Source organism: Trichechus manatus, unplaced genomic scaffold (assembly GCF_000243295.1).
Source record: "Trichechus manatus latirostris isolate Lorelei unplaced genomic scaffold, TriManLat1.0 scaffold00028, whole genome shotgun sequence".
Taxonomy (NCBI): domain Eukaryota; kingdom Metazoa; phylum Chordata; class Mammalia; order Sirenia; family Trichechidae; genus Trichechus; species Trichechus manatus.
Genome location: NW_004443964.1, coordinates 17,903,057 through 17,930,114, shown reverse-complemented (window position 1 = coordinate 17,930,114; position 27,058 = coordinate 17,903,057). Strand labels below are relative to the sequence as shown.

Below are 27,058 nucleotides of genomic sequence, written 5' to 3'. Positions count from 1 at the left end.
AATATCACTGACAGTTCATTTCCTCATTTGTAAACTAGAATCTCCTTGGGGGTCTGCTCAGCTCCACACCTGAGTTGCGTAGTCAGCAAGCCTAATACTTGCCCAGCTGTGATGTAGCAGAATGGAGAAGCAGCAGTGCTGTGGGGGTAAGGGGTAGAAAGAGCAGAGGACAGGGTTTTTGGCAGGATGGAACAAGTCTGAAATTTGGAGCCAAAATATTGAGACTATAAAGAAAAATTTCTGCTGGATCAGCAAGATTTTTAAATATTGTAGTTACTGTTTTGTTCCTAAGCTACTTGACAGTGACCCTGTAAATGACAACCCCACCCAACCCCCATATTGCCTGGTGTGCATTTGGGCACTAAGAGAATCTTCCTGAAGGGCCTGGCTGGACTACACAATGGGGACGTTTCCCCACTAATCCCAGAGAGGCCAGAAGGAAGATGGAGGCTGAACAGGCTAGGGAATCATTCTAGACTCTTCTAGAATGACAGCCTACCTGTTTCCTTCCTTACATATCAAACTAAACCAAATCCCCAGACTCCCACAGATGCCACTACAGTTCTCTGAAATAGTGACCATGTTCTCAATTCTTGGTGATTCCTGTTGATTCAGAATAACTCCAGTTCCTATGTTTGCATTTTGTCAAGCAGACAGTTTGCGGCAGCCTTAGAGGACCTGAACGAGGCCATCAAGCTATGTCCAAACAACCGTGAGATCCAGAGACTTCTGATGAGAGTAGAGGAAGAGTGTAGACAGATGCAACAGCAGCAGCAGCAGCCTCAGCAACAGCCTCAGCAGCAGTTACCAGAAGAAACAGAACCTGAACCACAGCATGAAGATATATACTCTGTACAAGATATATTTGAGGAGGAGTACTTGGAGCAGGATGTTGAAAATGTTTCCATTGGACTCCAGACGGAGGCTCGGCCCAGTCAGGGGCTACCAGTAATCCAGAGCCCACCCTCTTCTCCGGCCCATCGGGATTCTGCCTATATCTCTAGCTCACCTCTTGGCTCTCATCAAGTTTTTGACTTCCGGTCCAACAGTTCTGTAGGTTCTCCCACTAGACAGAGCTATCAGTCCACCTCACCTGCTCTTTCTCCAACTCACCAGAACTCTCATTACAGGCCTAGTCCACCACACACCTCCCCAGCTCATCAAGGTGGATCTTACCGTTTTAGTCCCCCTCCTGTGGGAGGGCAGAGCAAAGAATACCCAAGTCCTCCACCTTCTCCTCTCCGTAGAGGCCCTCAGTATCGAGCCAGCCCTCCAGCTGAAGGCATGAGTGTGTATAGGTCCCAGTCTGGTTCACCCATACGATATCAGCAAGAAACAAATGTTAGTCAGCTTCCTGGCAGACCAAAATCTCCGTTATCCAAAATGGCCCAGCGACCCTACCAGATGCCTCAGCTTCCGGTAGCAGTTCCCCAGCAAGGGCTCAGGCTACAGCCTGCCAAGGCCCAGATTGTAAGAAGCAACCAGCCCAGCTCAGCAGTTCATTCAAGCACTGTCATCCCCACAGGAGCCTATGGCCAAGTAGCCCATTCAATGGCTAGTAAATACCAGTCGTCGCAAGGAGACATAGGAGTAAGTCAGAGCCGGTTAGTTTATCAGGGGTCAATTGGGGGAATTGTAGGTGATGGGAGACCTGTGCAGCATGTCCAAGCCAGCCTGAGTGCAGGTGCCATCTGTCAGCATGGAGGGTTGACCAAAGAAGATCTTCCACAGCGACCTTCCTCAGCATATCGAGGTGGCATGAGATACAGCCAGACACCACAGATTGGGCGTAGCCAGTCAGCATCCTATTACCCAGTCTGTCATTCAAAACTAGATCTGGAACGTTCCTCCAGTCAACTAGGTTCCCCTGATGTGTCACATTTAATCAGAAGACCTATTAGTGTCAACCCTAATGAAATTAAACCCCACCCACCAACTCCCAGGCCATTGCTACACTCCCAAAGTGTAGGCCTTCGCTTCTCTCCATCTAGCAATAGCATCTCATCCACCTCCAACCTAACTCCTACCTTCCGGCCATCTTCCTCGATTCAGCAAATGGAGATCCCACTAAAACCGGCATATGATAGGTCATGTGACGAGCTGTCACCAGTGTCTCCCACTCAGGGAGGTTACCCCAGTGAGCCCACGCGATCCAGGACCACACCATTCATGGGGATCATAGATAAAACAGCCCGGACTCAACAGTACCCTCATCTTCACCAGCAGAATCGGACCTGGGCAGTGTCATCAGTGGATACCGTCATCAGTCCCACATCTCCAGGCAACCTGCCTCAGCCTGAGTCCTTCAGTCCACCATCATCCATCAGCAACATTGCCTTTTATAACAAAACCAACAATGCACAGAATGGCCATTTGTTGGAGGATGATTATTACAGCCCCCATGGGATGCTGGCTAACGGGTCCCGGGGAGACCTCTTGGAGAGAGTCAGCCAGGCCTCCTCGTATCCCGATGTGAAGGTGGCTCGGACCCTACCTGTGGCTCAGGCATACCAGGACAATCTGTACAGGCAGTTGTCCCGGGACGCTCGACAAGGGCAGACATCTCCTATCAAACCAAAGAGACCATTTGTGGAGTCTAATGTTTAAAAGACGTTTGTTGGAGTGAGATCCCTATGTTTTCACTGTACATTTTCAGGCCTGGTTTCCACATTTGAGGTAGTTCTCTGGCTTAATTTCTCATGTAGTTTCTGTGTGGTGTTCAGAGGTGGCAGCCCACATGCTGAAATCCTTTGCATGCAGCCGACTGGGAAGCTGGCCTCGAAGGAGCCAGGACTTCAGTTTCTCTTGTCTGTGCCCCAGCCACATGCTCTCTCCCTCTCTTCAGATGCCAACGAGGAGATTTCCGTTCAGCGTGCTTTAACCCAGGGAGATTAGACACATTGGTCAGCTTTTTCCAGGAGACAATCGCTTTCACTGATGTTCTTGTTGTGTAAATGTCTTCTCCTTAAAAAAAAAAAATAATAATAAGATGTTGTTTGTTTTCTTCTAGGAACTTTAGAAAGAGTGTGATGCCCCTTTGCCTTTGCATTCTTATCCAGTGTTATCCAAATAGCCAGCCCCAGTGCATACTTGTACCAGTGGTCTTCTCCCCCGGACTGCCAGCTCCCACAGCCATCAGGTCTAGAATGTTCATTTAGATAATTGCTGGTCTTCATAGAGGGGTAAAAGGATAGAGGAGAGAGGAAATAAATCTGTTAAATCAGAAGAAAAAAAAATATAGTTGTTTGAAATGTCACTCCACTGATTTCACAAGAGGCATTTTAGAAACACTTAGAAAATAGCTAGCCCTTTAAATATTTCAATCAACCAAGGAAATTGGATGAGAATCGTGTATTTTTAAAAAGAATTCACTGAGAATTATTCTCTAGGTTTTTAGCCAGTAATTAACCACTAAAAGCTATTCATTTTCCCAGGGTGGGGGAAGGGATAAATAAATACATAAAAAGAAAGATTATTCTGGATTGTCAGTGAAAAGCTATAGAAAATCTTTATCTTAAAGGAATCTGCTTTCTAGATCCTGAGGTATCATTGAGCATCGTATTCCACGAAAAGCAAATTCTCCCCAAAGGCTGACTGGTGCAATAATCCTATTAGTTGGATCTTTACCTAGAGCCAGACTTTGTTCTACTGGCCCTCTTTTTTTTAAATCCATACGGTATAGTGAAGAAATTGGTTCTTTGGGAAGCAAATTGGATTCTCTTGGAAAGTAAGACTGATTCCCAGGGTTTCCACCCAGGATCATTCCCTTCCATGCCAGATGTTGTCTAATTCCATTAGAGATCTATAGTTTCATTACCTATTCTTACAAGAATTGTTTGTTTTTTCTTTTCTTTTCTAGGAGTGTTTGTTCAGGGGGTGATATTTGAAAACCAGACACAGCAAAAAATGTTTCAGGTTGAAGAAAGACCACTTTCGGCCCTGTTTTCCAGCCCTGGGTCGGGGTATGTGAGATAGACAGGTTTTCTGGTCTAGGTACTCTCTATACATTTTCTCCATCTTGTGGTCATCTGCTAACCTGACCTTTAAGTAACTGAGGCCAGCATTAGATGGATGGCAAGAACACTAAAACCAAAGCCTTACACAGGCCTGGTACTGAGTGCACGTCACTCTTAAAACTACACAACCTAGCCAAACAAACTAAAACAGCAGAGAATCCGTTCTCTGTTATTAGGAATCATTCTGGTCTTGTTAATAAAGGGCTACAGGAAGGGCAGCTTTCTGAATAAAAATCCAAATGTGACCAGACCTGTTTGTAATAGTAAATGTCCTCTGAAAGGATCCTAAGACATGGGAGCACAAAGCTGAGATCGGGAACATTTCTAATTTAGATTATGCCAAATATATCTGCGCCCCCAAGCCTGGAACAGGACTTGTCTCTGTGTGCTAGGAACAAACAGCTCTGCTGACTCAAGGCCCAGACTCTTCTCACTCTCTCTCATGCTTAAGGACTGACTTGTACTCAGCTAGACCTGGAAGGTGGCCATCAATGTTTGTCCTTCTCCTCCCTCCCTTTTCTCTCTCCCTCCCCGCCCCCCAACCCCCAAGGTGAAATGTATAGCTATAGCATCAGCCTCTAGCCAGGACTCAGCAGCCTTTCAGTTCTTCTTTTGGCCAGGGCTCAGCCCTATTGATCTCTTTTCATCTTGTCACTTTTTAACTGCCTTCTGTCACTGAGGAGCTGCTGTATTTTCAAGAATTGCTCAGTGTCTCTTAGAAAAGTGCCCCAGCTTATTTGGAACACCACACATACTACCTGCATTCAGCTGTCTAGGTAAGTGAGGAGGTTCTGCAATTTTGCAAATATGCACTGATACCACTTCTCCCCAAGGGTCTCTCAGTTCTCCAGAACAAACAGGAGACTTAGGGTCTATGCCCTATTGGGCTAAACACCTAAAATGTCAACAGTCAAAATGCAATTCTTTTCAGCCATTGTAAGAGGGAGTGGATATCACTACTGGGCGCCAGTCGTTTTTGAACAGAAAATGTCAACTGGACCCTTATTTGGGCAGGAGACAAATTTTTCCTTGTAAGCAGACTGCCCATGCCCTGTTTTGCTACTGCACTGCCATGGGATGACCTCAGTACTGTCTTAGAGATACCCCTCCCCCAGCAACACTTGCTGAATCAGTGTCTGGCTTCAGATGGGGGAAAATTTTCAATTGAAACTGGTTATAAGTTCCACTCACCCAATTCACATCACCCTGAAATGGCGACAGTGGTGACAAACTTCAGCTTACAGGTTTCTCACCAACTTATACGTTCCGTCTGCCCAGAATTCTTGCACTAATGGGTTTCCATCACATCATGTCTATAAATGGGTGCACTTTACTGTTTGAATTTATAACTCTAATACTGGATATTTAAGTGTGAGTAATGTCTTCATTAGAAAATAGCAGAACCGCTCTTGTCTTCTAGTGTATTTTTCAAGAACAAAAAGAGGAAAAAAAGGAAAGAAATCAAGCAGTGGATCACAACATTTATAGCACAAGAAATAACTGTTGTATATAAGCATCAAAAAGATTAAGAATTTTTAAATACAAAAGAAAAATATTTGCAGTGATTTTAAAGTGCTTTTCCAGCAATTTTCTTAGGGACTCCTGAGACATGGTTACTTTATTTACTGGATCAGTAAGGCACACAATTAACAATTAAAATTAATATTTATTTACAAAGTAAAGGGAAAACCTGTGTAACATGAGAATTTGGCATGGACAAAATGGAGACCATTTTGTATCTGCTGTTGTATCTCGTCCGGGTTGCAGACGTGCACTATTAAAGTCCCAAGTTAATAGAGCACAAACCCCTCTCGTTCCTCTCCCACGTGCCCCTCTTTTTAGATGTGTTTAACTTAAAGTTGATGGCTCAGGAAAATTCCACTAGTTAGAATCATGTACAGTACCTTAGGTCGTTGTCCAGATATACAAGTTGCTATTTAGTTAAGCCTGGATTATTAAACACTTTTCCTAAATTATTGTAAACAGAACAGCTTAGAGAAAGGTATTCTCAGTCCTTATACTGTATAGTAGTTTATGAACTCCCTCTCTAAATATTGGTATTTTTATATTTCAGAGATGTACCCAATAGAAAAAATAATCAGTATCTAATATCCATAAGTATTTTTCCTTAGAATTTAGTCATACTCAATGGGACGTGTGGACGTCACCTGTGCTTCACCATACTTTACCACCAGGTGTCACTGTGGCTCTGCACCAGGCTTCTCTGGTAGCAAAGAATGGCAGCGTCTCCTCTGGGGAGCCACTTCCCCGGGAGCAGGCAGGACCATAGACTCAAAGGGTTCAGGAAGAAGGGGACAGAGGCCTGGAAGGGGTTTTCACTCATCTGTGCCAGACAAGTGGCAAGACAAGCTATTTTGAATACTACCTGCTTTGGACCTTTAGCCAGGCAGAGGCTGGAAGGAGGTTGAATAGAAGTCCCTTGCTGTGGTGGATGAATGGGTATGTAGGGGACCTGTTTCTTCCCCATGAGCACCCCTCCTCTCAGCTCTTATCAGCCTCCATCTCTTAAAATTCCAGAGGTGTCACAGTTGGGTGGTTTGATTCAGATATTTTTCTACTGCAGAAATGCCTTGGACAAAACCAGTTGCTCAGTGGAACAGGTACCCCAATGGGCAGGATGTGCCCGGTCTCCTGTCGAGGCACTCAATGCTCAGCAGCCTCGTCCGCCCCCACCTGTCTAGGGCCACCCACTTCTCAAGAAGCCGACCTCCAAAGGCAGCCTGCTACTCCTATCCCAAGGACTGCGCTGCCGTGGCACGTGCTCATTGGGAGGTGTGGCTTGTTTTCCTTTTCCTCTAGGAATTCCAGACCATCTACCATGACTAACAACATTAAACAAAGGGCTTAGGGGTAAGAGCTACCTACAAAGACGTGTCATGGAAACCTTCACCATGCAATGCCTTGAACTCAGCTCTGGCTGCTCCCAAGAAAACGTGGCTGGCTGGGGGCCTGGATACAAGCACAATGGGGCTGGTGGAGCCACTGTGCGGAGCTACTTGAATAATCACTGGGTCTTCATCAACTCTTTTATAATACAGACCACTCAAGGGCTGAAGTGTTGGTAACCTTCATTTTGGTGTCCAATGCCTCACAGCAGCTGAACCACCCTGCGATGCTTGTGGCCACATGATGACCACAGTCAGAGCTTTGAAATTCAGTACCAAATGAATGCATAATTGGACACCAAAAATCAAGTGTTACTTTCATGTCTCCTCACCCATATCATCTCATTTCTTCCTGCTGACTCTGTGATATCTACACTAAGCTGAGCTGTCAGGTTTTAGCTGGGTGCCAACAGAAGCAGGCCAGCATCGCTCTGGTTTTTCAGATAGACCTACTCTGTGGAAAGGAAGTAGCCTAGCTGCTCTGTTTTTGTACCACTTGCTGGCCGAATTTTTCTTTTGCTAATCACTAACAAGAAAATCTGGTTAGGGGGACTCAGTCGCTTCAGTCCCCAGGACCAAACAGTTAATTCTGGAAAATTTAGTACTTGAATGTACATGCCTTATTGTGTACAAACTTAGTAGGGGGAGCGGGGAGGATAGAAATGCCAGCTCCAGAGCTCCACTTCATTCACAGGTTATTTTGGAAATCCTGTAAATTACACTTCCTGTTCTGTTTGGTTTGGGTTTTTGCTGTCCCCCCACCCCCTTTGGCTGATTCCTGCTGAGTGGGGCCAGTTCCTCGTCAGGCTCAGGGCAGGTGCCATTCTCAGGCATGGCCTCCTTTCCATTCTAGCACAGCATCTTCGTCTCTGTTCTGTCTCCTCCAAATCCAAGATGATTTTAATTAGTACAGACATGTACAGTCTACACTTAAAGAGTGATTTGTACTAATATGATTTTGATTCTAACTCCTCTTTGCTGTCCTTTCAAGACACTTGCTGGAAAAAGCTTTAATGCACTTAGTTTTCCTTTAGGTTTTCTATAACTCAGATGTAAAGGACTTTCTCTGTACAGTATATTATCCAATGCATGTTTGTTCTTTATCCTGATATATTGAACACCACACAGTTGTGAACTCATGCAGTGGGGCTGTCCCACGCCCAGCAGAGGCATCTAGCCCCCTGTGTATAAGGAAAGACATCTTCCTTTGCTGTACTTGCTTGAGCAGTTTTATTGTCTGTACATGTGAGCTGTGTGAGATGTGAAAAGTTTAAATGAATGCATTTTCCTGCCCCATGTTTACAGATCATCATCTGTACAATGAACTGTATGTATGAAAGCAAATGTACTTATTTATAAATGGTTAACCCTTGGAAAAACATGGCCATTGTGGTGCTTTTGTCCTTCAATAACAATACCTCTCCAGGAAGCTGCATCTCCAGCTTGCCCTCACTGACACCTGCAGTGCTGTGGAAGCTCCTCCCAGAGACGAATTTGGCAGGTTAAGGTCAAATTCTAGATGGTTTGGCTGGTCTATCATGGGACACCCAGAGTCACCCCTTCATGCACTTATTCACCAAGGAGGTCACTGAGTACCTCCTCAGGGTTAGACACTGTGATAGACACTCAGAGAGCTGTGGACAAGAAGACACAGTTCTAAGGCTGGTCAGCAAAGGCCCTCTGCATTCACTGACAAAGGAAGGCTTTTTCTTCAGTGGAAGAGTTTCTTCTTCAGCATACTAAGGAAGCAGTGAGCTCTCCTGGTTTCATTTTGATAGTCAAAGCTGCACCCCAATCCAGCTGCTTTACCATAATCCAAGACTATAAGTGGGTAACAGCCTTAGCCATAGATCCAAAGGCTGGCTTGGTCAAAGCTGGAAGCCCACTGCTTCCAGTGGCTTTACTTTTTATTCAGAAATCTGTCTGGGATTTCTAATCCTCACCACAAAGAGGACTACAGGTTTCCTGAAACTGGCTGGACACTCAGTACCTTACAAAAAGTGGCCGGCACTGAGCCCTGCAGCTTTTCCTGCCCGACGGCTGCTGCTTTGTCTGCTTCAGGGACAAGCAAGGAAGACCACTTCCGCTAGATATCAGATTGTGCTAAACAAACATCCCTGCTCTGTAACTACAGCCATTTCCCCAAACAACTGAAGCTGGGCATGCAGGAAGACCCCTGGGCATAAGCAGTCATCCCAGCCTGGTCACCAGGACTGCCTTCAAAGAGAAGCGGGGAGGACTCTGGGAGGAACTGCCCACTCAGTCTGAAAACCATTCCTAGGCTGCTCCAGTTATACTCAAAAATGGGTAAGTGGTTGGCAGAAACCCCAGCTTTTTCCTTTAAGGATGCCTGGGACATTTGGAAGAAGAAAGGTAATGATTCCTAAAAAGCTAATTCTTAAAAGGAATTTGCCCTGAACCTGAATTAAAAACCACTCAGAAGCAAAAAACAAACTCAGCAGAAGCCTTTGTAGATTCTCAAGTACCAGACCAGACACTCTTCCTCCTTGTTTTCATTCCTTTACGGTAACTCTTCGGACTTAGACGTGCCACTGTGCACATGTGCCCGTGGGGAGCTGGAATCCCTTTCGCTAGGCTGGGAATGAACAGACAGAAAGATGTCATCTTTCAGCTTTTTTTAAAAAAAAAACAAAGTGGAGGAGCATGGAGAGACTTGGCAACTCAGTCATTCCTAGGAATAGGATACGGCATTCACAAGGTGTCTACACGGCCCTATGATTAAAAGGGAACTCCTTCACAGGACAGTGCTCAGAGGCTGTTCTCATAGGCCATTCTCCTGAGACGCCCATTATGTTCCATTAGTTTTGTATAGAGGAGGTGAAGGAGTAGCCCTCCAAAGGGGACTCCTCAGGGAGGATTTGAATATTCACAAACAGCTGAGGAAAGTGACCCATGAGATTTCAAGGCTAGCCCAAAAAGCCAGAAGTGAGATGGCACATAAACAGGGTCAAGAGCCCTCTGCCCAATCTTGACTGAGAAGTCGGCTGGTGACGTGGATCAAGCCATGTGCTATAAGGTACACAGAGAAGCTCTGATTCAGGAGACTCTACAGATGCTTTAAGGACAGGCCTCATGCTCTGGTTCATACACACTAGACACCAGATACAATACAGAAAACAGCTTAAACAAAGGAACCAAATATTCTTGTTACAAGAGTTACTTACCTCAGAAGGTGATTTGCTGTGGGATATCTTTAAATCGTGAGCTCCCTGGTAAGTTTTTAGGTTGTTTTGCACAGGGCTTTGAACCATTCGTTTTCAACCCGTTGAGAATTTGCATTTCCACCCCAGATATACTAAAGCTTAATCTACAGTTTAACAAGATCCCCAGGTGATTCTTATGTCTAATTTTGAGACCCAGTGCTCTACTAGTGGTTCTCAGAATTGGTCCCTAACCAGCAGCATTAGCATCACCTGGGAATTCGTTAGAAATGCAAATTCTCAGCAGGGTTTCGAACTAGACGGGATAGTTGGAAGCCCTGGTTTAGGTGACAGTACTTCTCAGGAGCGCACAGCGTAAGAAGTGCAACCAAATTTACCACAAACACAGTTCCTGTCTGAGCCATATGAATTGATCTAAAGTGTAATCCCAGCTTGTTCTAAAAGCTTTGCTCTTCTTATTAAGGAACAACAAAGAGACATTTAAAAAGGAAAAACGTCAACTGAATACAGAGGGAAACTTCTTGCCAGGGGCCTTATCAGGCTCCTGCAGCTCCACTCTCCAAGCCATTCTCTCTAGGTTGAGAAAAGGGTTTATCTAACCACATGGAAGAGCCTCCTCCACTGGAGCCAGAGAATGGACAAGCCCGGGGCCATTTCAGACCCTTCGCCGTGATAGATAATGATTAATCACTTTACCTTCTGTGCTCAGGCTGTGGCTATTTAATTTCTCTCAACCCTCGAACTAACTCATCTGTCTGACTCTGCTAAAAGCACTGGCTCCTTTTATTGCCACAGTAAATGAATAGGCAAGAGGTTTGCTGTAGACATTTATTGAATCATTTGTTATGCCAACAACACATTGTACTTCACAGAAGATTGGCCGCAGGCAAAATAAACTACAGATCTGTCTTTTGGGGGACCTTCTTTGGCTCCTTATTTGCCAACATACACTTTGGAAAACAGAGCAGTTTACAACTTTCATTGCAAATCTAAGGTTCTGTTTCTCTAAGTGGCATTCTGGCTGGGAGAGGAGATGCACTTGTACTTGGGCTCTCTAAGGTGGAGTTTTCCACATGTAAACATTTGTGTGCCAGGTAACCGAAGAGCTGATAGAGCCCTTGCCCTTGCCGAGCGCACAGTTTACACTGGCGCCCGGGGCAGGCTGCAGAGGACAGGCCAGAGAGCCCCATGGCGCCTAAGCAGGAACGTTGCCTGAGGCAGGACCCATGGGGAAAGCCACTGACTGGACATCTGAGCGTTCGGAAGACTAGCCCACTTCTCTAAAGGCAGCATTTGGGTGCAAGAAAGGCAACTGTTAAAACGAACAGTAGTCATATTCAGGACTTCTGTTGATTTCTTCATTTAAGTAAACTGTGTCTGCTTCAAACTATGTCATGTTCCTTAAAACCCAGAAAATGAGGAAAACAAGGAGAGCATTTGCCAAGTTGAAAAGCACACAATGGATGCTCTAATCACGTTATTTCCAGACAGAAGCCAAACAGTGACTCAGCTAACTGCATAACACACTTCACGAGCTGGAGGGCGTCCAGACACCACCCGCCATCTGTCTAATCACGTTCCTCCAAAGATGGACACTGGGTAAGAGAGGGAGAGACCTCTCTGGAAGCAAAGCAGGGGTCTCCCCATACAAGAAAGCAACAATGACAGCTTTAAAAAAAAAAAAAAAAAGCCTCCCGGTCAGAGTAGTGCCTGCACAAGCAAAAAGCTTGAGTCAAAGCACAAAACTGGGTGGTGGGGAGGGGGCCGCTGCCCAGACCAGCCCATGGAGGGGAACATCGTCCTGAATCAAACCCTTCCTCCTCTGTAGCTAGCCTCATCTGCCAAAGGGAAGTCATCTGAAGTCCTGCACTTCTATCTCCTCTCCCAGCAAAGCCATCCTAGGGCGAAAGGGTTAAAGAAAAGGGAAGGCTCAGGCCTGCTGCTGGCCCAAACTGACTCTGGAGCTTCCCAGGAGCCAGTCTCTCCCCTCTCCTGGGGAACGTTGCTCTGAACATCAACATATTTTACACATATATCACTCACTCCCACTGCCAAAGGAGCAGGTCCATGTATACCATGTGTTATTCAGGCTGGCAGGGCTTCTGGTGTGAATCCAGGGTTACATAGCACAGCAGGCTTGGCCTTTACAGACCTGTCCCTGAGGCCCTCAGGTTGTCCCACAGCCTTGCTTTCTGCCCACTGATGCCCACCAGCCTCACTGCCTTGAGGTGGAGTCACTTTCTGTCTCCTTTAGGGATCTGTTCTTCGTCAACAGGACTTACTACCCAAAACCTACCCAAAAGCCTTCTCCATTTGAGGGGACAACAGGTGCACAGGGCCTTTGCGTGACTACTAGAATTGGTCTAAAGCAGCAGTGAGAAGAGAAAGCAGAGGGAGGCTAAGCCCTTAGTCCCAGAAATTAGCTCCAAAATAGACACAGCTGCACCCCATTCCCCAGCCACTCTGCAGGAGCCCCTCACCCGGGAGCCACTAATCCTGAGAACAGCCTCAGCAGGGGGCAGGAAGAAAGAAACATCACCCCTACAGAGGTGGGGAGGAGGCTGGCTGCACACCATCACTGGGAGCTAGGACTGTCTCCCTCCGTCAGCGTCTTGAAGTCCATTGAGAGAGCCTGTTCTTCAGCCTGGGGTGGCCGCTTCCAGTCAGCGCGAGTCAAGATGTAGAGCACCACCACACCAAAGCAGGCCAACAGCAAGCCCAGAATGTTGGCCAAGACACCCTCAGGTGCGAATGTGCTGTACTTGGTCCTACAGGGTTAGAATGGAAGGGAGAAGCCACCCAAGGGGTCACAGTTAGGCAAAATGCCATTCATACCTAGTGCTAGAACCAGTATTCCAACACCAGCTCCCCTCTGCCCCCACCCCAACAGAAAAATTGTTGCTTATCTAACACCAAAAATACTGGCTCCGAAAGCAGGGCTCAATCTTTGTAGGTGATCGTGGGCCCTGCCCTCTCGTATCATGGGACGCTCACCCAAGTTTAAACAGCAGCGCCTCCTTCAGGCCAAGCAGGGCTGTGCCCACAGAAAGGAGGAAGATGGTGGCACCAAAGAAGATGTGCTGTGGGCGGTAGCAGCTTCGCAGAGAAAACGAAGCTCCAGGGAACAGGAAGAAGCTGAAGCCCACGAGCCACTAGAAGGAAAGGAGAGGAGGTGCTGGGGGACTGAGCAAGGCTGGGCACCTCCCTGCTGGCCATCAGCTGAGCAACTGGGAGGACACCCAAAGCAGCTGCTTCCAAGCAAGGACTGCCAACTCCTCCATCTACCTGGTTTCCTCCATCTTAAGAGCAATGGCAGGGGAAGCACTAAGCCCTTGTGGGAAAGGGTCCTGGCCCCCAAATGCTTGGGGCCTTAATTCATCATATTCATATTCTCGGAAGGCTGGGCACATGGCTGATCACATGTGCTAAGCCAGCCAGCTAGAAGGGCAGCTGGGATCTAAGACACCCTCTGCTATAAAATCCTGGGTTTGTACCCATTTCACAATCTGAAGACAGCATCCAACTGTACTAAAGCCACTCCTGCATCTTTGGGACTCCCTGGAAAATGGGCTATGCTATCGCTCCTGTTCCCCCACCCCATCTCCCCATCCCATGTTGGTTGCCCAGGGACCTGTGGGGCTGAAAGGACTCACCTGCACAAAGTAAAGGATAAAGACGAGGATCCCACACCAGCTGTGAAGGCTATACAGGTCAGCATAGCCCTCCTTCTTGTGGTAGTCGAACACGGCCACCAAGCCTGGACCAGACAGGATAGGTCATGTGAGGACATGGAAAAGGGAGGGACAAGACGATCCAAGGGAAGCTGGGTTGGCTGGAACTTTTGGGCTCCAGTCGCAGTTCTATGGCTGCCAGTACCGAGTGTCCTTCCTAGGATACTGGAAGGTTGGGGGCGAGGGAACAGGAAATGTAGCAGAACAAGAGTGAGGAGCTTAGATGTTTGGAGCATCTACTTCCCTGAGCCTGAGCTAGGAGCAGGAGAAGGGAAGGCCGTGCCAGGAACTCACCCACCAGGGCAATGATGAACGCAAAGACATGCAGCAGCCCGTGCAGGACTTTGGTTGTGCGTTTGGCCTCGTTCCTGAAGACACGGTAAACCAGCAGAGCTTATGAGAAGGGAGAAAGGGAAAAAAGTACGTTAGACTGTGTTCATGGCTTTCCTGCCGCAAGCAGCAAGGAGGCCCGCCATAGCAGGAGATGTGGAGTTAGGGGCCTGTCAAGGTATCCCAGGCACAGGAAACCCATCCGGGGCCCTTCGGCAGCTCCCAGCCTTCAAGGTTGGCACCCTCGGGCTGTGTGTCCCTGAACACCCCAGCCCCATCCACCCAGCTCCCAAACATCCACCCAAAGGCTGGCACGATTCCTGCTGCCACAAGAGGCAACAACGGTGAGGGACACAGCCCACAGTCCCCGCCTACAGTGACTGCCAGGCCCCTGGGAGAGCCCCACCCCAAGATGGACACCTTCCCAGGTGTCCTGTGTATCCCAGGTTCATCATGCAGTAACAGTGAGGTGCCATCAAGCTTCTGAGTTCACCTTTTAGCGGGTTGGTCCCCAAACAGTCCAATATTGAAACCTGATCAGACAATCACTATGTTAACCAGCAGGCTCCCTGGTTTGAAACCCCTGGTTCCCAAACCAGAACCTGTGATCCCCACCTAGTCAGCCCTCACTGGCTGAGGGGGCAGGGCCAAGGTGCACAGGGGATCTTCTTAGGATTCTGCTGCTGAGAGGATGGCTGTGGCCAGGGCCCCATCTAGGAAGAATGGCTCAACCAGATATAGACCCAGATTTCTAGTTAGCAGACCGAGGGAGCCACGCATAGCCTCCAGGCAGGATGGAGGCCAAGCACCCCTGCTCCCACCCCCGGGAGGCGCTCTAGCGCAGCCAAGTCCAGCATCCCTCCGGGCACTCCTATACACCTTTTTCCAACCTCAAACCACAGCCCGGCCCAACACCCTGCCCTAGGACGTGCACAGCCTTCGATGCTCCTTGTTGAAGCAAGAATGCAAGTGCTGGGACAAGGCGGGCAAGGAGTTGCCACCCACCAACCTCAGGAACCCTGACTGGGTTCCCAGTGTCCTGAGGCTCTAGCCCAGCTTCCTTCTCTGTCTTTTCTAAATCGCAGATCTGTATAGCTAGAGGAGACCTCAGGGGGTGACGGGATCCCTGCAAACTGCCTCTCTCAGGGACAGCCCTGTGGGAGCCTCACCATCACCCTGCAGGAAGACCAGACCGATGACCATGCAGAGGGGGTGCACGTTGAACTGCAGGGTGCTCTCCCAGGCGATGCCACCTCGGTACAGGCCAAGCCAGGCACCCGTCATGGCCACCACGGTCAGACCCAGCAGCTGGGAGAAGGCTACGTAGTAAGGCAGCCCTCTGGGGGTGGGGGCTGTGCCGACTCCGCTCTCCATGCTGAGGTTGCTGCTGAGGAAAGACAGCAGAGCTCAGAGGAGCCCACAGCCTCCTCGTGCCACCCCTGCCGCCGTCCGCATGCCTCCGCTCCCCCAGATCCCTGGGCAGTGGTCCCAAGTCTCAGCAGCAGCTGAGAGGAATGGTCCAGTCCCCCTAGCGACGGACCCTGTGCCTGGCTGCGATGCCAGGAGCTTCCTACGCAAGTAAAGACACTCCCAGCTCTGGTGGCAGGAGGTCCAGCACCTGTGCTTTATTTTCTGCCTCATGAGGCCCTGAGTTCTCTCAGGTGGGACTTATAGGTAAATTACAGGGACATCAGCAAGTTCCTTGAAGGTACAGGGTTAGGCACTCCCCCCCACCCCCACCCCAGGCCCCATTTGTTAAGCCCCAGGCTGGAAATTGGATGGTAGGTACCCACCTACAGAGCCTGGGCCCGGCCATCAGACCCCCTGCTCCCGCAAAGCACCCCCCGCCCCGCAGTCTTCACCCAGCTTGTCGGTGAACGTGCCAACCCTGTGGTGCCTGCAGGGGCAGCCCAGCAGCCTCCTTTTCCTTTCTTGCCTCTTTCTCCCGCTCCAAACCCAGGGTGGGTTAGAGCCACACCCCTCTCTCCAGAGAGATGTCTAAACTGAAAGCACAAGAAATGAGACCTACAAAGAAGAGTGCCTTACCACTTAAGTTCATAAAGTGTTTGCACACACACTAGATGACTTACAACAGTCCTATAAAGCAATCTCTTTTATCCTATAAAGCAGGTGTATCACTATGTTCATTTTACAGATAAGAAAATGGAGGCTTCAGGAGGTTTGAGAAAGCCTTGCTCAAGAGGCCACACAGCGAGCCCACGAGAGCATCGGTGTCAGCTCTTCACCGTAAACCTCCTGGTTCTCCTGACCCCTGCCCAGCCCTCACCCCCACGCCACACACCCAGGTGTCACTGGTCCAGACCCACCTTCACAGCCCTCTCACTGTCCCATTGATCCCTTGGGGATGGTGACAGTGGGCAGCGGGGGGATGAGGAGGAGAGGAGGGAAGGGACAGTTACAAAGACAAACAGGCCTGGCCTGCCCTAGCTTGGCCCACCCAAGCCCACAGAAAGGCGCTCGCCCAGAACACAGCGTGGGGCAGCTCACCAGCTTTCCCACCCAGAGGGCCACAACACATCTCCCCTTCCCCACTGGTACCAGCCTCCCCATCCCAGTCTGGCACATCCCCTCCAGGGAAGCCATCTCCAGCCCGTCAGCACCAGCCTTGTGGCAGCAGCCATGGAAAACACCCTGAGCTTCCCAGCTGTCAGCAGAAAGCAAGCCAGCAGCGAGCCTAACACAGAGACCCCTCCAGCACCCAGACGTACTCTCTGCCCTCAGGGTGTCAGCCTTGCCTTCCTGTCCTGGCCTTCGGCTCTGTCTTTAATCCCCAATCTTCTCTGCCATGTCTCACAGCTGTTAGCAACTCCCACGATTAGAAAAAAGAATTTTAATACATGCTGTCTGTGGTAAATTGCAGATAAGCAAAAAACAAAAAAATTACAAGTGATAATGTTTTGATTTATATCCTTACATTCTTTTTTCCTTAGAAATATATATTCCTTGAAGAAAACAAGATACAAGGAAAAGATTAGTCCAAAGGATTAATGGACCACAACTACCACAGCCTCCACCAGACCGAGTCCAGCACAACTAGATGGTGCCCGGCTACCACCACTGACTGCTCTGACAGGGATCACAACAGAGGGTCCCGTACAGAGCTAGAACAAAATTCTGACTCACAAAAAAAGACCAGACTTACTGGCCTGACAGACTGGAGAAACCCCAAGAGTATGGCTCCCGGACACCTTTTTAGCTCAGTAATGAAGTCACTGCCGAGGTTCACCGTTCAGTCAAAGATTAGACAGCCCCATAAAACAAAACAAGACTAATGGGGCACAACAGTCCAGGGACAAGGACTAAAAGGCAGGAGGGGACAGGAAAGGTGGTAATAGGGAACCCAAGGTTGAGAAGGGACAGTGTTGACATGTTGTGGGGTTGTTAACCGTTGTCATAAAACAATATGTGTACTGTTTAATGAGAAACTATTTGTTCTGTAAACCTTCATTTAAAGTACAATAAAATAAAAATAAAAGAGAGGAAAAAAGAAATATATTTTTTATAGAAACAGGATCACAACTTTCTAAGCTGTTTTTTCAACCTAGTGGTATATCATGCATGTCTCTTCATCAATGAATATATATCTACCTCATCATTTTAACAACTAAACACTGTTGGATCGGATGGCTGGTCCATATTTTAACCAATTCCCTAATCCCCTGTTGTTAAACATTTAGCTAGCCTCCAGTTGTTCGTTAAATAAACACCACTATGTGATTGTCTTCGCACACTTGTCAATTAAGTCCTACGCAGAAAAATGGAATCCTGAGGCAAGGGCTGTGTTCTTTTTTAGGTTTTTTGTTTGTTTGTTTGTTTTTGTGGCATTTAAAGCAGTGTTTAGTATAAAATTAATAATAGTCTTATATACATATATCAATAATCAAATATCCAACTCAAAAAGCTACAAAATGTGTAACACCATAGACTGAATAACAATAAGAAATTAATAAGAAGCAGTTAGCTGTTCATCTTCCCTGACCAAAATTTCCTTGGTCTGGTCTCTGTCTGATCAGGAAACCTCTCCTTTCACAGCAGATACAGGACTACAGAGAACTAACGTAACGATCCTTTCTGCTGAGGGGCGGCGTCTCTTGTATTATTAAGTTCCTTTAAATTTCACCTTGGTTCTGAAATTGTAGAGAATTACTTTTCTGACATCCAGTTTCATAGCCCCTAAGAACAGTTTAACCAAAATGGGATCTCTGAAGAGATGCTGCCCTTCACTTACTAGAAAATTCTTTTCCCTGCACCGTACATTCAACTCCATCTGCTTCCATTAAAGAAAGGTTCTTAGGTATCTGCAAAGACATTTTTCTAAGGATAAAGGAGACAGATAAATAAATAATAAATGACAGCATGGACAGTGCCAACAAAATGACCAGTATTTCTCCATCTTTAAGATAAGTATTAATACATGACTTTCAGGAGCACAGACAGGGAGAGGAGGCCAGATGGGCGGTGGGTGTGTTCCCTGCCTCCTTATCCTCTCTCCAGTGTGCACTCTAAGCCCTCTTAAGCGCAGCCTTTTTTTTTTCAGGTTTTTGATACAGTCTGCCAAGGCATCTTCCAGAAACACAGCCCCAACCCACAATCCCAGGGCAGGTGGGACACCTGTTGCTGGAAGCCCTGGAGGACACTGAACCTGGTCTCATCTGTCACCTCTACACAGGTGACTCTTAAATCTAGTGCCAATTCTGTCCTTTCCCTCAAACTCAAACCCCAGTTCTAACCATCCACTATACAGCTCTACCTGGACACCCCACAGATACTTTAAACTCATACATCCAAATTCACTAAACCTCCCAGTTAGCCAGTGAGGCTGCCCTCCTCGTCCCTGGCACTTACACCTTGGCACCTCCTCAGGCAGGTCACCGAGTCCCAGAGGTTCTCTCCCTCCCTAGGTCTCTTGCCATCACTCCCCTCCTACCATCCTCACTGCCACCACCCGACGGATTCAGGACACGCAACTTGCCCTCACCCAGGGCTATCACAACCACATCCTAATTGGTCCCTTTCCCTCCATCTACCCTCTTCAAGCACCTGACACGCCAGGGACACTATCAGCTCCCTAAGTCATGGCCCCCCTGCAGAAGCGGCCGCCCAGTGCCTGCAGGTGAAATGCCACCTCCCTACCGTGACCCTAACTCACTTTCCACCTGCAGCCCCCCCGCCCCGTTTTCTTACCAAGCCCACACAAAGGACTCTCCCTACTCCCTGAATAGAACAACACAACTTGTTGTTATCCCCTCCACCTCACACACCCCCTGCCATGCCCCTGCTCCCTGCAACACATGCCCTCTCCCTCACTCCCTGACAACGATTCGCTCCAGGACCTGAGGTGGGTATTGCATTCTTCTCTGTGTCCCCATGTGCAGCACTGGCACCTCCTCTGCATCCCTAGGCTCTCCTGGAGCTGACTTACCCTTCAGGCTTATGTTAATCTCTGGCACACGTCTCTGCCTCGGCACACAAGGAGCTCCTTGAAGGCAGGGCTTCGGTTTACCCGTCTCTGAGTATCTGGCTATATAACACCTTGCCCCGACTCTAGCAGGGAAAATGTACCGGACAGAGAAATGCTGTCCTCCGGTCACTTCATGTGTCCTCTGTCCTCCTCCCACGTCACCGCCCTCCTTTATTAGCTTCACTCCCCCAGAAGCCGGAGTACAGTTGGAATCTGATTAGCTCTGAGTTAGGACGCACAGAGGGAACATCACTTTGCCACTGTTCGACCTGCCACCGCTGCTACTTCTTCTTTTTTTTTTCAATTGCGGTGAAAATATACACACCAAAACATTCGCCAACCCGCCTTCCACATTTACAATTCTGTGACACCGATTACATTCTTCATGCTGTGCCACCATGACCGCTATCCTTTTCTACCACCACTAACATAAACCTAATGCCCTCCAAAGCTAAACCTCCCCCTTTTCCCTCCCTCCTGCCCCTGGTAGCCATTAATCAGCTTTGGTTTCTATAATTCGCTTATTCTGTATAAGTGAGATCACACAGTATTCGTCCTTTTGCAACTGACTTATGAGGTTGGCGCAGTGGTTAAGAGCTTGGCTGCTAACCAAAAGGTCGGCAGTTCAAATTCACCAGCCGCTCCTGGGAAACCATAGCAAGTGAAGGTGACTGTGATGAAGAATCTGTTTCGAGTAGGGATTGGTTCAATCATTTCAAAGCGAGAGCAAATTTACATAATGTTAAAGGACAAGTACGAGTCGTCCGGAAGTTGGCCAATTCCATTTACTCCAGAGGCAGCTCTCCTGGTCCACACCAGCCCCAGCTAACCAGGCATCCAGAGGAAGTCCAAGATAAAGAACCACCTTTGGAACCGCAGAGGCCCAACATATGGGCAAAATATCCCACTTTGCCCGAGGCCAACTCTTCAGACAAAGATTGGACTGGACTGTGGGACATAAAGTGATACTCGTGAAGAGCGTGCTTCTTAGCTCAAGCAAATACATGAGACTAAATGGGCAGCCCCTGTCCAGAGATGAGATGGGAAGGCAGAGAGGGTCAGGAGCTGGTTGAATGGACGTGGGAAATCCGGCGCAGAAAGGAAGAGTGTGCTGTCACAGTGTAGGGAGGGCAATTAGAGTCATATAACAGTGTATGTATAAGTTTTTGTATAAGAGACTAAATTGAATTGAAACTTTCACTTAAACTACAACAATAAAAAATAAAAAAGATTAAAAAAAATCCCACTTTGACATCTGAGAAAATAGAGACTCAAAGAGGATAAACCACACACCCAAAGTTACTGTCAGCAAATAGCTGCTCAGCTCAATGGTTTACTGAGCACTTACTACATGCCAAAGGAGCCCTAGTGGCACAGTGGTTAAGCACTCAGCTGCTAACTGAAAGGTTGGCAGTTTGAACCCACCAGAAGCTCTGCAGGAGAAAGATGTGGCAGTCTGCTTCCATAAATATTACAGACTTGGAAACCATAGGGGGCAGTTCTACTCTGTCCTATAGGGTCACTGAGTTGGAATCGACTAGATGGCAGCAGGTTTGGTTTGGGGTTTACTATATGCCAGGCACTCTGCTAGATGCTGGAGCTACAGATAAGACAAGGTCCCTGCCCTCCTGGGGCTGACAGACAAGTTGCAGAGCCGACATGGATTTTAAAGTCAAGGGTAGCAGGAATTCAAGCCCAGAATTAAACCCAGGTCTGCCCAACTCCAAGAACACTTTCCACTACACACACTGAAGACAGTTCCCCCCAATGTAATACATGTAGTGGCACGCCCCTCCAAGTCTTCTCCAAGCGGTGTCTTGGCTCTGCACTTTCTAACACCCCAGTAACTAGGTTTCCAGAACTTCAGTTGAGCCCCGACTTGAGCTGTCATACTCTCCAAATACTGTAGCCAATCAGGGACCCGACTCAACTGGTCGGAGGTGGTCACTGGGAGGCAGGGCTCCAAGACTGTCCTGCTCAACTCCACGCAGTGCTGGCGGTTCAACCTACCCTCTGTACCAGCTCACAAGGTGGGGGAGCCCAGCACGGCCGAGAGCGCGGTGTCTCCCTGCGTGCTTGCCGGGAGAAAGGCAGCAGGACGAGAGAGGGTGGGCAAGAGAGAGGCGTTCCAGCATGGCGAATGAACCGCAAACCCTTTGTTTCAATTTACTGCAAACACAGCTCTCCTGGTCCACACCAGCCCCAGCTAACCATGGGTCCAAAGGAAGCCCAAGATAAAGAACCGCCTTTAGAACCATGGAGGCCCAAGCTGCCTCCTTACCCACCCCTCATTGGAAGGTGATGCCACTAAATCCAAGTGTAAGGGATGATGGGAAAACTTTGCACCCAGGCCTGGGGCTAGCCTACTGACCTCACAGTCAGTTCTCAGTGTGAAAACCCCAGGCTTACAAAAAGGCAAAGCAGTGAGTGGTTTTGTGCTTTACAACAGATGGACTGAAAGATTCCTTTAGCAACAGATTCCCCTATTGCTTATTCAGTTCAACATCATTGCAAAGAGGGGCTGTGTTTGATGCTGGAAGATGAAGACATTTCAACATCCCTGGACAGAGTCTGACCGTCTGCATTCACAAACCCTGACACCATGAACATCCACTCCCTAGTCAGCAAGTGCCTCTGAACCGCGGCCCTCGCTTTCCAGCGTGGACAAGGGGAGCGTGCTCTCACCCTTCCTTCCTACCTGGGTGGCGCCCAGATGCCTCCTGTGTTCTAGAGCAGAGCTGAGGGCAGCAGCTTCAAGGGAAGCAGCTACTCTCCACCCCCAAAGGCTTCCTCTGCCCAGCAGACCTGAGTCTTGGGACCAAAGGTAGCCCTTACGCAGCCACCCTTCTTCTGTCTCAGAGCACAGGCCTCAATGACAGATCTCTGGCAGCTTCTGGAACCTTGGGCTGTGACAGTCACCCCCACACACGCCCCACCTGCAGTCAGGCTCCACTTAACGCAAATGGACAGGGACAGAAGCTGCCCCAGGGCTGGACTGCACGCTGAGAATCACTTTCCTCCCCATCCTGAGGCACTTCATGAAAAGGCAAACAGGCTAATCTCGTTATGGAGGCCAGACACTGCGCAGGTTGCTCGGCCTGGAAGCAGGTGGGCAGGAGCCTGACGGGGCTGGAGCCCTTCTTATCAGCGGTAGGCTTTTAACTGAGTTAGAAGAGACCAACAGAAGGGGGCGGGGACTAGATCTTTCCTTGATGGGTGAGGTAGGAAATGGCTCGAGGTTCCCAGAACGTGAAGAAAGAGAAGGCACGGAGGGCTGAGCTCTTAGATGGGCCCTTTCTTACCAGCCCCACCCAGGAAGAAAGCAGAGCTTGAAGTCAGACAAGGGGCAACTTCTCCATTAGGCACAGGAGGCCCATGCCAGGGCCCACAATACTCGCAGGAATCCACAAAAATGTTTCCATTTACATTAAAAATCAGCAGAAAAAATAGGCTTTTAGAGTCCATGTCCCCCCCTGAGCCTACTTCCTCATCTATAAGGCAGGGGGATACCGGCTCTGCCTTACTGGACTCTCCCATCCCATTACCGTCCAGTCAATTCCAACTCATAGGGACCCTATAGGACAGAGTAGAGCTGCCCCATAGGGTTTCCAAAGCTGTAATCTTTACGGAAGCAGACTGCCACATCTTTCTCCCATAAAGCAGCCAGTGGGTTCGAACCACTGACTTTTTGGTTAGCAGCTGAGTGCTTAACCACTGTGCCACCAGGGCTCCTTTTACTGGACTCTAGCAAAGATTAAGTGGGAGAAATACATACAAGCGCCTAGCACGGTGCCTGTCCCACAGCTGGCATTGAGAGAGAGAGAGCCAACAAAAACTAAACCCAGTCCTCACAGCACTCAGGAAGGCTCACATGTCAGAAGCTGACATACGAGAGGTGGGGCCACAGCCAGCCAGATGGCAGCAGACAGCGCCACCCCTCTAATAAATCCACACTCCCCTCTGCCCACCATCAGACCCCCACTGAGCAGAAACCCTCTGGAGCTGAGAACAGTGCAAGACAGTCTGCTTTTAATCTCTGATACTTGATATTCCCAAAATTCATTTAGGAATTGATTAGGCAGGGGGTGCTTTTTCCCAGTGAAGCTACACTTTCGGAGGTAGTTAATTTCTCAGGCAAGGAACCCTGGCGGCACAAAGTTTAAGGGCTCTGTAGTTAACCAAAAGGTTAGCAGTTGGAACCCACCCAGCAGCTCTGTGGGAGAAAGACCTGGCAACCTGCTTCCGTAAAGACTCCATGGCACCCAACAACAATTTCTCTTGGCTGCCAGATTCGCCAAGGCTAGTCCACCAATGCCTTGTAATACTGCTGAACCCCTAGGGTTGGCAGAAGCCCTAACTGCCTGCCAAGGGAGGGCGGCTGGGGCTGGGGCAGGGATAGCAGTGGAACAAGCAGGGTGGTTGCACCTCCGCGACCAGAAGGACCCTCCCACAAGTGGGTGGGGCTGCAGCAACTCCTTCTCCATTTGGGTGTCGCCTTGGCATTTACAAGTTGGGGACTGCCTGTATTTTCTGTCTCAATCTAACCTCAGATTTCACGGGAGAAATCAAGGCAATTAGAGGAGGTGGCAAAACTTTGTTGTTGTTTTCACCTGTCTATGAAAACAAAGGAGAAGAACCCAGGCATCCTAAGATGGAGCTTCATTTAAAGGGTCTTAGAAAATCCTCGAAAACTGCCAAGGTGGAATGAATGAGAAAAGAAGGAAACTGACAGGGAGAAAGATTTGGAAGGGGTGCCAGCCTCTGAAGACATCTCTGGGAGCAGGGTCCACAGGGATCCTCTGGGGCCCACCGGGGGAATGGCCGGCAGAGAGAGGAGGCGTTCCTGCCATCGCGGGTGTCAAAGGCAGCAGCAATCCCTCCCTCCACAGCTACCTGCTGTGCCCACAGTCCAGGGCCCACCGAGGCCAACTGAAGAAGTCACGATCTCCCAAACTGGGCACACTTATCCTCACATGAAGCTAAGGGGTGCTAAAGGAGAGAAAAAAAGGGATCCACTAGCTAGATCAACCTGATCTCCCTTTGCTACAGGGTGAAGAGGCAGAGGCCTCACCACCTTCGAAACAGTTCCGGTTTCAGGTTTCAAAAGAACAGTCGCAAACCTTGGAGGATCCACTCTACTTTGCCTTGTTCTAGAACATGGCAGATATTAGCCATAGGCCTGTAAGCTTTAGATTCGGGGTCACCGGCCCTCTCCATTCTAACTTCAGCAGAGACTCCCAGCACGGGCAAACCCGGGGCCAGGGGGTTCGCCCCGAGCCTGGGCAGAAGGCTGAGAGTTCCAGGAAGGAGCAGGACACGTTCGTTCACCTCCCTGCCTTGTTCAGCGGCCCCTCGAAGCCTGGGGAAGCAGGACTCCACCTGAGAGTGGGGGAAAGTGAGGCAGGTGAGGGAAGGGGACAAACTGACTTCGGGCCCGGAGAGCCTGACCTGTTCCGGCGCAGGCACCATCCCTACCATCTCCGGCTCACCTGGGCCTGCCATTTCCGCCTCCCCCATCTGACACACCTGGGCCCGACCTTCCCCCGCCGCCTTCCCGCTCCCCGCCAGGGGCTTCGCGCCCACCATCGGCCGGGGAGCCTACCTGGTCAGGCGCCGGGCCTGGTGCTCCCCCTCGCCGCGCGGCGCCGCCCACCGGCCTGCGAGCGTCCCCGCGCCGCGCCCGGGCTGCTCTGCCGGTTCCTCCAGCCGCCGGGCTCCAGGCGGTCGCGCGCAAACTCGGCGACAGCGTCGCCATGGCGACCGGGCGTCGGCGGCGGGTTGGCCGCAAGGCGCACGACGCGGCGGGATCACGCGGCGGGCGGGGGTGCGCGGGCATGCGAGGGGCCGGAAGTGCACCAGACGCGCCGGGGTCAGGTCCCCACCCGCCAGGCCGCCTTTCACGTGTCCAGGCCCCCTGTGGTCCCGTCTTGTCTCCGGACTGGGCACCTCCAGACCTGGCGCCCAAGTGGCGACACCTTGGTGGCAGGGGCTGACGCGCAGGGCGCTGAGGGGCGAGAACCGTGGCCACCGTGACCCTGGCCTTTTGGACCCGATTTCGGGTAATCTTCGAAATCCTGGCCTCGCGACCTGGCTTCCGCGACTCCCCACGTTCGGGGGGCGTAAGGGGTTCTGCGGCCAGGTGGGGGCATGTGGCATTTGCGTCCCCCGCGGGTAGGGAGGGGACTACGGGGAGCCCCTCCAGCTCCAGCCCTTGCCCAGGTGGCAATTCGGGTGGCCTCAGACGAAGCTGGGAGGAACTGCCAGGTTCGCCCAGGCTGGGGCGGGGGCGGAGAGGAGGCTCCCTGCAGGCAGAGAGGGGACGGGGGCTGCTGGCGGGGACAACACCGGGGTGTAGGAAAGAGCCCCCTCCTGCCCTTCCCTGGCCTCGATTCCGCGCTTCCTCGTCTCTCGCTGCGTCCTTTCTTCCTCCAACCTTCTTCCCTCCCCTGCTTGCGCCCCGCCCCGATCTCAGGGCGCCACTAGGTGTCAGGCATAGCCTGGGCCTTGGGCTTCGCCGCAGCTCATGGAGCCCTGTCTAGGGAGGGGGACCCCACCCAGCCCCTGTGTCACCTTGCCAGGACTAGCCCCTTCCCCTGTTCTATCCACACACACACACACAAGGTCGGTGAAGCCCTCCCCCCCCCCCCACAACTTACCCTCTTCCCCTGCTGTTGCCACTTGAGCCTAAGGACAGTACTGGTTCCCACTAGCCTCTCATTAAGGCCTGGACATCCAAAGCTGCCCCTTCCAAAGGCTAAGAAAGGAGGCTTCCCAGGCTGGGGGCCAGCCCCTACCCCGTTCCCCCTCCAGCCCCCTATGCAGGAAACCTGTGGGTAGATAACAGGTCCAGCTCAGACTTCCTACAAGCTCTGAACAAAAGGTTCTTTCCTGTCAGACACCCGGCCAGTCTCACCAAGGACCTAGAGGGCAGAGGGCAACAGCGTTTCCTCCCCTGCAGACATTAATGAGCAGGGGCGGATTAACCAGTAAACAAGGTCGCACGGGTTTACTTGTGCTTAGTTACTAATCTGTTTCACTACGGATTAGTAAGTATCACAGGTAAACCCCTGTGTACCTTGCTTATTGCATAATCGGAGAGACCCCCCTCCCCCATCTGCCCTCCCTGCACCAGGCTTCTGGGAGGAGGATGTGTCACAGAAAACTGTTTATTTAGATGCACTTAGCCCTCCTGGGGAAACCCTGGTGGTGTAGTGGTTAAGAGCTACGGCTCCTAACCAAAAGGTCAGCAGTTTGAATCCACCAGGCACTCCTTGGAAACTCTATGGGGCAGTTCTGCTCTGTCCTATAGGGTCACGATGAGTTAAAATCAACTCCATGGCAGTGGGTTTGGTTTTTTTGGGTTCTAGCCCTCCTGGGCTTGCTGAAGGCTGTGGCCAAAGTGCCCTGGAAC

General features: G+C 49.9%; 2 protein-coding genes across 3 annotated transcripts in view; one reads left to right on the top strand and one right to left on the bottom strand.

Annotated features, from left to right (window-relative positions):
• TANC2 (tetratricopeptide repeat, ankyrin repeat and coiled-coil containing 2) overlaps positions 1–8,581 on the top strand; it is a 232,057-nt gene extending 223,476 nt beyond the window's left edge. For both annotated transcript variants that reach the window (XM_023729377.1, XM_023729376.1), the window contains one exon: positions 654–8,581. In XM_023729377.1, the coding sequence (XP_023585145.1) occupies positions 654–2,607 (1,954 nt within the window). In that variant the 3' untranslated portion in view covers positions 2,608–8,581. The remainder of the gene's footprint in view (positions 1–653) is intronic.
• A 3,222-nt stretch (positions 8,582–11,803) lies between these two features.
• On the bottom strand, positions 11,804–15,540 carry LOC101357786 (cytochrome b561). The gene is made up of 5 exons (XM_004374238.2): positions 15,335–15,540; positions 14,130–14,228; positions 13,758–13,861; positions 13,099–13,256; positions 11,804–12,872 (listed from the first exon to the last, which is right to left on the bottom strand). Exons 1-5 carry the CDS (start codon positions 15,537–15,539, stop codon positions 12,680–12,682), a joined length of 759 nt encoding a protein of 252 aa, XP_004374295.1. The 5' UTR covers position 15,540; the 3' UTR covers positions 11,804–12,679.
• Between the last annotated feature and the right edge of the window lie 11,518 nt (positions 15,541–27,058).

What these genes read in the sequence shown, in the direction of transcription:
- LOC101357786 (XM_004374238.2), bottom strand. Translation starts at nt 15,539, where the DNA reads ATGGAGAGCGGAGTCGGCACAGCCCCCACCCCCAGAGGGCTGCCTTAC. An exon ending in GGTCTTCCTGCAGGGTGATG is followed by an intron (nt 14,229 to 15,334) that starts GTGAGGCTCCCA and finishes CCTTCTCATAAG; the next exon opens with CTCTGCTGGTTTACCGTGTC. An exon ending in GTTCATCATTGCCCTGGTGG is followed by an intron (nt 13,862 to 14,129) that starts GTGAGTTCCTGG and finishes TGTCTGGTCCAG; the next exon opens with GCTTGGTGGCCGTGTTCGAC.